The sequence below is a fragment of the Physcomitrium patens genome, chromosome 19, assembly GCF_059467195.1.
Source record: "Physcomitrium patens ecotype Gransden chromosome 19, ASM5946719v1, whole genome shotgun sequence".
Taxonomy (NCBI): domain Eukaryota; kingdom Viridiplantae; phylum Streptophyta; class Bryopsida; order Funariales; family Funariaceae; genus Physcomitrium; species Physcomitrium patens.
Genome location: NC_143428.1, coordinates 9,970,192 through 9,981,914, shown reverse-complemented (window position 1 = coordinate 9,981,914; position 11,723 = coordinate 9,970,192). Strand labels below are relative to the sequence as shown.

The 11,723-nt window shown below is 39.4% G+C and overlaps 2 protein-coding genes across 2 annotated transcripts; one reads left to right on the top strand and one right to left on the bottom strand.

Moving 5' to 3' along the window:
- Positions 1 to 2,031: 2,031 nt before the first annotated feature.
- Positions 2,032 to 6,047, top strand: LOC141044541 (beta-glucosidase 20-like). The gene is made up of 2 exons (XM_073529112.2): positions 2,032 to 2,207; positions 2,294 to 6,047. The coding sequence occupies exons 1-2, from the start codon at positions 2,034 to 2,036 to the stop codon at positions 2,342 to 2,344; spliced, it is 225 nt and encodes a 74-aa protein (XP_073385213.1). The 5' UTR covers positions 2,032 to 2,033; the 3' UTR covers positions 2,345 to 6,047.
- Positions 5,404 to 7,487, bottom strand: LOC112295941 (adenosylhomocysteinase). Its single transcript, XM_024547992.3, has 3 exons — positions 6,803 to 7,487; positions 6,399 to 6,564; positions 5,404 to 6,309 (listed from the first exon to the last, which is right to left on the bottom strand). The coding sequence occupies exons 1-3, from the start codon at positions 7,345 to 7,347 to the stop codon at positions 5,563 to 5,565; spliced, it is 1,458 nt and encodes a 485-aa protein (XP_024403760.1). The 5' UTR covers positions 7,348 to 7,487; the 3' UTR covers positions 5,404 to 5,562.
- Positions 7,488 to 11,723: the final 4,236 nt, after the last annotated feature.

Below are 11,723 nucleotides of genomic sequence, written 5' to 3'. Positions count from 1 at the left end.
AAACAAAACAAAACAAAAAAAAATTTATAATTTTATACCAAATTAGAGTATATAGTATTAATTAAAGATTTTTCTAAAGTTCTCTATTTATAAAAACTATAATTTGAATTAAATATATATATATATATATATATATATTAATAATTAAAAAAATGATCCTTATTAAAGAAGTCCAAATATAATATATTTCTACACTTAATATAAAAAAATAAAAATAAAAAAAAATGTTAAAATGATCTAAGGTTTTACTAAACCAATCCATCTATCATCACAAAGCATATAAAATGTAGATCTTATTTGCATCATCATTATTATGATCCACATTTAAATTGATACAATAATAAATGTGGTTGGATTCTATTGGTTGCAGATTTAATAGTAAAAAAATGAATCTAGATATCAATTTTTTCATGATGGTTAGAATGGATGGATTGATTTAATAAAATCTTGGGTCATTTTAAGATATATATATATATATATATATATATATGTGTGTGTGTGTGTGTGTATTTCATGCACATTACATGAAAAGTAGATTATCAAAGTTTTCCACATTTATATATTTTTTTATTTTGAAAATCTACATTATGATTCACCTACTATTTTTTATATATATTGGCTATATAAATAACTACTTATTCATAGAAAATATTTTTAATAATTGATATTATTAATATTTATAAAAAATTATATAAAAATGATTAGATACATAATTTATTAAAAACTTTTTATATAACATACACCACAAATAAATTCCTCTTAAAAAAAACTTTATATATATATATATATATATATAGATATCTTTAAATGACTGAGGGTTTTACAAAATCAATCTATCCACTATTACAAAGTATATAGAATGTTGGCCTCATCTTTATCATTATTACTATGATCCACATTTGGATTGATATGATAATGAATGTAGTTGATTTTCATTAGTTGTGGATCCAATAGTAAAGAAATAAATTTAGATGTCATTTTTTTTTTTTTTTTTTTTTTTTTTTCATAATGATTACAATAGGTGTATTGATTTAGTAAAATTCTAGGTTATTTTAACATTTCTCTAAAATAATTGCTGATATTCTTACTAAGTCTTTAATTGTCAAAAAACATAAGTATTGTATGCTCAAACTTAATATGTCTCTCCTACCTACTTTATCCATTAAGAATGACCAAAAGAGTATAATTTCTTAGATTATTCTAAAGTCTCTATTATTAATAATAATTTTATCTCTACATCTAGTTTTTATGACTTATGTCAAATCTTATATCTATTTTATGAATTATCATTTATGTAAGAATTGTCCTTCATAATGCCATCACTTAGTCTTTGTCTTTCTTTTATCTTAGAATAAAAGACATGTACAATGGATTGATTTTTTTTTATCAAAGACACACCAAAGTAGAAATTGACATCTATAAACTATTCTCTAATATACAATGAAGTTTATTTTAACAACATTACAAAGTTAAGATTACAAAGCAAATATTGATGCACAATTTCATTTACAAGGTCCATATTATTGCTATGGTTTGCACTCAACTTTATAAATCTTTCACTCAATCAAATTTTATACAAGATGCAAATATTAACAACTTATTTCAACCTTCAATAATAATTGGAGAAATGCAAAAAACATTAAAAAAACTTAAAATCATATGTATTTAAAATTAATATAAAATATTAAATATAAATAAATAAATATATATATATATATATATATATTCATATACATTGGAAAATGCTAAAATGACCCAAGTTTTTGTTAAATTGACCCACATATCTAAACCATCATTGCACCCCCTCCATCCCCCATCCCCGTGCCCCGCGTTCCCAGACCCCATCCCAAACCCTCCCTGTTCACAGTCCAGCGATCTGAGTAATAGTGGTTGGCGGGTCCGAGGGAGATTTTACCAGTGGTTTGTGAAGCGTCACTCATTGACTGAATGGTGACGCTAGAACCGATGGCAATTAACCGTGTATTCGGGTACGCACTGCCCAGGAACCTTTTTTTCAACTTGCCATCCCCGTCATGATTCTATTCTTCGTGCAGCTCCCCAAGGCCATTCTGCCGCAACGCCTCGATCCACTTGTGCTGCCCTGCAGAATGAGCGCCACTCACAGCAATGGTACCGATTGCGTGCCCTTCCAACAATCGATGTTCCCAGCTAATTTCGAGTTTTTGGCTGCCACGGCTGCTTACCAGGTGAGGATAGTCCGTCTCTTTATCGAGGTTCTTGAATTCCCACATTTTGCAGGACTTACTTCTCACAGGATCGGTACGTGTTGTAGGTGAAAGGCGCTGCGTATGAGGATGGTCGGAAGAATTCCATTCAAAAGTGATAATAAATTATAATTACTTTGTCATAACATCTAAATAAATCAACATTGTGACAAGTTGGTTCATTGAAGGTTTGGTCTATTTATTATTAAAAAATACATTAATATTGCTTATCATAAATATTTAATTGCATATCTATTTCAAATAATAATGGTAAAAGATATTTATCTTCTAATCTTTGTGCCTTAATTAATGTCTTGAAATACAATCAACATATCATAAAAGAAACAACTACCATCATTGCTTATTAAAATAGATAACATTGAAGTATTTGAAGTGCAAGATGTCTTGGATTTAAGACAATGTCAAGATTTAAATTTAAAAATCTTAAACATTGAGATTGATATATTTATAATAAACACATCTTGGAACCATCTAAATATGTTATGAATATGTCAATTTAATCTCTCATTTAATTAAATTTTATAAACAAGATTTATTAGAATCAAAGATACACCATTAGCAATAAGATGGATTCAAAATAAGAAAAAATAAGTACTAGAATTGACTTCTAGAAATGTTTTGAAGAATAGAGAAACAAAAGAAAATTGGTGTTAAGAGTTGTTAATTGTACGAGTACCAAAAAAACACCCTTTGTTTGTTTCAATTGTTACAATATCCAAATCAAGCCAAATTAAAATTAAAATTAAAAATGTTATTAAGATAAATGCTAAGATACAATATAAATGGTTCTCCAACCTGGAAAGACAACATCCATATATACTTAATTAGAGAAAACCTTGAGATTCTATAAAAAAATTATCTACTCGTCTTAAAAAGGGACAATTATATGATTTGAAGGACTTCCGCAGTCTCTTCATGCTTCAAATCCAGCTGGATTGACCGCAGAGTTGTGTGAGTTTCAACATCCATCCTCTCTCAAGTTTCTTGATTGTTTTGGTTAACTCTAAGAACCTACTTCACAGAGCTCCGACCTCATTCAAAAAAATCAAAGCTAATTGATCTTTTCCAAGGTCATGATAGGAATGATTTTGCGTTGTACGCCGAGACTTGGTTCGCTGCATTCGGCGATGAAGTCAAGCACTGGATGGCATTCAACGAGCCCCAGCATTACAGAAGCTACTTAAGCTACTAAAGGATTGGACAACTAGCTTTTTGGTTTATATAAAAATGTTAAAAGACAATCTTCAAACCTTTTGTATATGGTGCAAAACTACAGTAATTGCACCTCTCATCAAGATCTTTCACTAGTTTATCCTTTTTTCAACAGACTCTAATCTACTATTTCACAACAACCATTCTAATTTTTCCTTATTTTATATCCAACCCCATTTATCTCACATTCTTCCTGCTCAAAGCCACACAAAAATATCCTGTACACAAGATAAGTTATTACCTGTGACTGACCACATATTAGGATAGCTGAGATTGTACATTATTTAAAAATACTAAGCATCAAAAAAGAAACCAGAGACATAAATTGAACCGAGTGATTTTGAAAGTCCTATATTAAACTCACAAGACAGACATATAAACCTCGAATAAAAATTAGAAAGCATTCCAAAATGGGAAATATTCAAACAAACTCTGTCGACGACATAAAGGAATGTTGATCCCAAATTATCAAATTCAATGATGAGAGCTCAAAATACTCGCTGTAAACATCAACCTATAAAATATAATCATGTAAGTGATACATGGAAAGACAGACATGCAAAATAGCTCAAGCCACAAACTATTGGGACATATAGTACCGTAACATACTTCAACAAACAAACAAAACAAAAAAAACTACATACATACATACCATCAGTATACACCTTCAGCATTGATACATTGTGAAGAGAGATATACCTCGAGCATACCAACAAACGCAACAATAAAGCAAGCAACAACACCATTCCACTATGAAAAGAAAGAGGCAATAACTCCACTGCTTCTAACATTCCACTTCAAGCCTCTGCTGACACAGTGACATGTCAAAGTAACCTTGGCCAAAACACTTAAACACAAAGGACCGAAAGAAAAGGTTTAGGGGCACCACAGCCAGAAGTTGCGACGCTCATGTCTCAAAATTCGCTGGAAACAGCTGCCTACTGATTCAACGGGACAACTCGGGAGTACCAAAAGTTAGATACCCTGGACTCATCAGGGTGTTACTTGCCAGAAGCGCAATACGAATACGAGGCTAGTTACCAGAAAGTAGACTTTCAAAACATATGCCCTCATCGCAAGGGCGTCATGTAAACTGTGACTGGCATGAAACCACCCTCAAGCATGCATGACATGCACACGGTGGTCACTGCGACCTAGGACATGTGAGATATGTTCCGTAACCCAAGCTGAGTAACCATTTCCAAGTGAGTTCCTCGAATGCCACCTACTCATCGACCCCTGCCAAGCGACACGGAAGGGGGAATCCCACACACGCCCGTGGGTGTGGATGCTCCATGAATTAGTACAACCGCGTCGAAACAGCCGACGATTCAGGCTCAAAAGGGGACATACCCGAATGTGAAGGGCAACCCGCCTTGTCCCGCATTCGGCGCTCAAGCAAGTTCCCATCCCTCTTCCCCTCCCCCCAGACGATTCAAGTGCACCCGAGGAAAGGGGGGGGGAAGAGGGTTGCCCGTGACGAACTCGCAAATGGGCAGTCACCAGCGGTGACATCCCTCTTGCCACTCAGTCCAACCAAGCTCATGGCCTCGACGAATCGCACAATCACACACACAACAGTAGCCTCCCCTTGTGCGGAACGCGGCAGTCTGAACAGGTCGCGCACACGAACCACACCCCTGACTGCTCTACTGAACAGCACTTTATGACGACACCTTATAGACACCCCCCCCCATTTGGGCCACGCCTGTCCCCCTGTACCAGGCAGTACGGAAAGACAGTGCGTTCTCATAATCCAAAATGTTACTCCACTGTGACAGCGTTTACCGCAACCAAGGCCCACCCAGGCGTCCACCACGGCACCTCGTCACGAGCTGCACCCGCTACGACATGCCGCGGCACTAGATCGACACCACACACGCACAGCAACCACGCGAAAACCCCACATTCGATACACAACCCACCTCCGACCAGAGGACATGTGTATCAAAAATAAATGGTTTTTAACTTTCTCTTTTTTAAAAAAACGTCATCCTTGTCGACCCCCCAATCGGTCACGACAAGTTAGATGCTCTCAGAAACAAACAGCAAAAGTGTACCGCAGCCTACAAACACCCCAACCAAGCCTGGTTGCAGAGGCCCTTCAGTAACGGTAGTGGGCGGGCTTGTATGGGCCTCCCACCGGCACGTTGATGTACGAGGCCTGATCATCGCTCAACTTCGTCAGCCTGGCGCCCAGCTTCTCCAAATGCAACAGAGCGACCTTCTCGTCCAAGTGCTTCGGCAACACGTACACCTTCTTCTCGTACTTGCCGCTCGTGCGCTCGTTCCACAACTCCAACTGGGCGATCACCTGGTTCGTGAATGAGCACGACATCACGAAGCTCGGGTGACCGGTGGCGCATCCCAGGTTCATCAGACGCCCCTCCGCCAAGATGATCACACCCCTCTTGGTGTCCGGGAACACCCACCTGTCCGTCTGCGGCTTGATGGTGATCCTCTTCACCCCGGGAAACGTCTCCAACCCCTCCATGTCGATCTCGTTGTCGAAGTGCCCAATGTTGCACACGATGGCGTTGTTCTTCATCTTCCTCATGTCGCTCACCATGATGATGTCCTTGTTACCGGTCGTAGTGCAAAAGATGTCGGCGTACTCAACGCAGTCCTCCAATCTCAGCACCTGGTAGCCTTCCATGAGGGCCTGGAGAGCGCAGATAGGATCGATCTCGGTCACTATAACACGGGCTCCGGCGGCCTTCATGGCGCTGGCACAACCCTTCCCGACATCACCGTACCCGAAGATCACAGCAACCTTCCCGGCAATCATCACGTCCGTCGCTCTCATCAGGCCGTCGGGCAGCGAGTGGCGGCAACCGTACAAGTTGTCGAACTGCACAACAACCCAAGCGTCAGCCGCCAACCACACACCATCAAATCACATCCAAACGAAAGGTATCCGACAGTCACGGACCACATTACCTTGCTCTTCGTGACAGAGTCGTTCACGTTGATGGCGGGGAACAACAGAGATCCGTTGTCCATCATCTGGTACAAACGCTTCACTCCGGTCGTCGTCTCTTCAGACACGCCCACCAACCTCTCGGCCATCTTGTGGTACTTCTGGGGGTTCTCCTTCATGCCGTCCCTGGATACACAGAAGCCACCCTCTCAGCAATACCCTCGTCGCAACCACCAATACCACAACCCCCAACAACAACTAGCCCCACCCGAACTCTGCACGGACACCAATGTGCCACACGACCTACCACCCACTCCTACAAGACGGCCGCAACCAATGCCAGACGGAGCCCACGCCACGCCCCCATCAACAGTAAACCCCTCGAAAACAACCCACACCCCACCGCACCACATCCCTCGCTCACCTCAAGATTGTCAACACGATCTTGAACTCGGCGTTCGTCGTCGACTCGGGGTCGGGCAGCGTGCCATCCTTTGCGTACGCATCCTCGGCCTTCACACCCTCGTGGATCAACAATGTTGCGTCACCGCCATCGTCCACGATCAGATCTGGGCCTCCATCCGGACCCCAGTCCAAAGCCCTCTCCGTGCACCACCAGTACTCCTGCAGTGTCTCCCCCTTCCATGCGAACACCGCCGCGCTGTCGCGCGCGATAGCGGCGGCCGCGTGGTCCTGGGTGGAGAAGATGTTGCAAGAGCACCATCTCACCTCCGCGCCCAAAGCCGTCAAAGTCTCGATTAGCACCGCAGTCTGGATGGTCATATGCAGAGACCCCGTGATCTTGGCACCCTTGAATGGCTGCGCGGCCCCAAACTCCGTGCGACACGACATGAGCCCGGGCATCTCAACCTCCGCGAGATCGAGCTCCAAGCGCCCGAAGTCGGCCTGGGACATGTCCCGCACCTTGTACTCGCGCCCGGAGGCGGTCTTCTCGACGGACAGCTCCATATCCGCAAATGTGCGAGGCGCTAACAGCACAACCTCCCTCTCTCGCTCTCCAACGCAGGCCGAAGAGAACGAAACGGGCGTTGCTGCTGCTGCGGATGCCGCAACCCAACCTTGCAGGAGCCGGACGAAATGAAGCTGGAGACAGAGGGGACGCAGAGAATGGAAACCCTTGGAGAGTTCTTATAAAGCCTCAAAATATGTTCACACTGTTGGAGGCACCTGACTACCACGTTCTCAAGCGGCATCTTCCTCAGGCCCTAAGTTTATGCCCAGATCTGCTTGCCATGCTCGTCATCGCTCTGCTTGTTTTGATTATTCGCCACCTGGGACTATCCACATGATACCTTGGATTTTCACTGCGCCAGGCATCCTTTTTCAGATACATCTCCGTTGCCTGGTATATCCCCCAACCCCACACAAGCATGATACCGAACACCAGCGCCAGCAAGGGGCCTTCCAATACCACCTCTAAGACTGTAGGTGCTCAACCTTGTGGTTTGAATTGTGTTTGTTTCTGAAATCTGGAAAAATGGTCCCTGATTCTTTGTAGCTCACATCCTTCATTTGAAATTTAGTTACATTGGGTGTAAAAAATTTGATATCTATTATTCCACATTTTTGCTTTTGGGAACTTCTATCAACCAAACACATACAATGAGATTATCATATTATATTATGAAAGAAATAGAAATGAATTTAAAGCATCCAATTTAATAGCACCAAATTGCAATCAAAGTTTTTAATACATTGGTGCAACGAAGTGATCATGTATGCTTCATGTTCCTTAGTTTGTTTAGTTTTTGTGTTGTATATTACATTATCAAATTGTTATTTTGTATAGTTGTCATCTACTTACCCATCGGTTTGGAATCCAATTATATTAATTTGCTTTACTATTAGATCCCAAACCCATGGAATTATCAACCAAGAACCAAAGAAGGGCCTTTTTACTAGGGTATAATAAGATATTTATATTGTTGACACATAGGGATGGATAGTTAGAACCATGTTTGAGAAGTTTATAGATGTTTCTAGAATTGAAGCTAGATTAGTAGGCCATATAAGACCCACCATAGAACATTCTAAAAAGAACTTAGGGTGGTTATTTAAGTGGAGACCACTATAGAATATTGTAAAAAAGACTCAGGGCAGTTATTTAAGTGGGATCTATCATTAGAAACATTTTAAAAAGTTCTAGGATAGTTGGACAAAGTATAAATAGGACTAGTCATGGCTTTTTGAGCATATGATCTAATATGGCTTTGGATCTTTTTTCTTAGTAAGGTTTGGATTTGCATCTTCCTATCCAATTCTATTCTATTTTATTTTTGTTTGCTCAATTTTGTCTTTTGTGTCTTATTTTATTTAGTTCTATTCAATCTTGTTCTTATCTATTGTGTCCTTCTTTGTAATGAAATTTATATTGTTGTGGATTAGAAGGGTCTTAGATTCTTGAGATAGATGGGTCATGTTTCATTAGTATCAAAGCGAGTATTAGATTGTTCTTTAGTAGTTTGTCGATAGCCATCATCTAGTTCAATTTCAATTGTTGTAGTTATATTGGATATTATATTGAGGCTACCACAATCTACTCTTAAAAAATCAACCAAAAGTTGAGAAGGCATTACAATAGTAGAGTCTAATGAGAAAATTATAGCATGGAAGATATGGCAGAGCAATCCCAAATGGGAGCTCAAACACAACATCTCTTAGGCCAAATAGCTACTTTACAAAGGCAAATAGAAGTCTCTAAGACAAGGGAGTCGACATTTATTAGACTGAAATTGAACAAGCTTAGTACATACTTTGGGACTTCAAGGCAAAAAGATGTATGTCAATAGCTCTTCAACATGCAATAATACTTCTAATTATTTGGGATAAATACCACTGAAAGAATTATATATGCAACCAACTATTTGAGAGATGTAGTAGCTACTTGGTAGCAACATCGAGTTCAAAGCTATAGAACTCAAGGTGGACTTTGTGATTGGGAAGAGTTTGAAACTAAATTTAAGAATCAATTTTGGTCCATCAATGAGGAAAAAATAGTATGCAATCAATTGGCAAATCTTAGACAATCTAGATTGATGCAAGATCATATCTCTAGATTTAAATCCCTATATCTCCAAATTAATAATATTTTAGAGGTAGAGATGATAGATCATTTTCTACAAAGTTTGAAATTTGGGGTCCAGTGAGAGGTGAAATTAAGAGATCCATAAATATTGAAAGAGGCAATTAAGATTACAAAGAAGGTTGATGCTATAGATTTTTGAAATCGTAAAGCACGACCTAAGGTATGAAGTCCTATGCCATTATCTAACACTTTGGTACAACAACCAACGCGAATGGAGATTATTGTCCTACAAAGATCATTGATACCACAAAGATGACAAATATTGATATAAAAGAAATCGTGTTTTTATTGTCAGAAGCCAAACCATCAGATTGGAGTTTGTTAAAAACATCAAAATTTAAGCACCAACAAATCAAGGTGGATTTATAGTATCAAAATTCACTAAGTTGATAATGAGATAAATTAAAAAAACAATGCTACCTAATAAAGGCACCAAGACCAAGTACTAAGAATAGCTACTATCTCTTAGAGACAAATGGCATGGCTTTTGACAATTATAAAAAGAATCGACTAGTACATCTAATAGGACAACTAAGAAGACAACCATATTGAGTGCTTGTAGATTATGGCTCTATAAAAAATTGCATCTCAATTGAAATTATCAATCGACTTTGGACTGACATTAATGTAATCAAAGGAGGGAGTATATACTTTATTGATAACTAAGAGAACGTTGTTGTATTACGTGCTTTCTTGCTCGAGAACGCATCGGGCGTCTGGCTGTAGAAGGTAGTATGGAGATTCGCTAATATTCAAGCAGTTTATCGGTTTTTGACTGTTGGAATATAAACAACTGCAAGAATATATCATAAATCTATACGGATGTCCTTCGACTGCTCGCCAAAATCCTTTTTGCCCCAGCCGGTAGGTCTCTAGACATTACAGAGAACCCCAAACAACCCAAACTGCTAATCTTTGATATTGCTTTATATTCACGATCTTGTATCCACTGACAGTCTCGTTAGATTAACCCAATAAATTTCATTCACTCCGCATACTCAATCCTATAGACACCCTTTTAATTCTTCATCACAGACGTAACTCGATTTTACAAAATAGTCAAGAGTAATCACATCTACTTCATTAAAATCTCGATTCACCAGTACAACTCTGACTTCAGCAACGATTGCCTCAGTCTTCCCAAAACCCTATGAAGAAAAAAAACCCAAGTCTCTATTTTTTTTCCCCGCCCCGAAGCATGAAGCTCTCCTTGATCCCTACTCCCGTCTTCATTTCTTAACCTATCCTCCCCTTTAACCCTAATTCTCCCCTCTTTCAAACCCTAGCCTCTGAATTTCTTCAATCTTCCATCTTGGATCCAGAATTGGCTCCCGCCGTCAGAGCTTTCTCCTCCATTTTTACCTTTAAGAGATCCTTTTACCGAAAGGATGTTCCTGAAATGGCACAAAGGACGAAATAGCCTGAAACGAAATCGGAGCCCCGTAATCGGGACCACATTGAGTCGCCTGACCAATTCAGGTTTCATATTGGCTAAGAAGCCCGTAGTAAGACCTGGATGTTCCCGCAATTGGGTCAAATTGGTCTTTCGCATCAGATTGGCTAAGAGGCCCGTAGTAAGACCTGGATTGGATGTCTTGAAATTGGATCCAATTGGCTCTTTGAACCAGACTCACCCGTCGTTGAATTGGTCCTTTCTCTTCCTGTTGACTTCCGTTATTGGAATCGAATGGAGCATTTCAGTATACCCCGGGTGATTGTAACGGGGTGACTGAACCTGGCCTCTCAGTATTGCACTGAAATTGGTCGTTGCTCCCAATATTCGAGGTAACTGAATATTAATAAAAGTCCCATTTCTTTATATTTTCTCGGTATACTCATGTTACAACACGACATCCACCCCCTCTGAACTTGTGCATCCTCCGGTATGCACCAATTTACCCAATTACTGTTTGATTTAGAATATATTCCCTACGTTTTCGTCAAGTTTGTCTTCTTCACCTTCATTATCCAAATCACTTTCATCTTCTTGCTGTGGAATCTCTATACCTTCATTAAGGTCTTCCATATTCATCTCCTCGTGTCTTCGTTTAAATATTTTTACTCGCTTCCTTGTAATTGGTATTTTCAATTTTGTACCATCTAACTTGCGTAATGACTAAGTCGCATTATCTTGAACAGTTATTACTATATATGGTCCAAACCAACGTTTTGAAAATTTCCGCAAAGTACTATATTGATTATCTAGATTATTGTCATAAACAAGTACCCAGTCACCTTC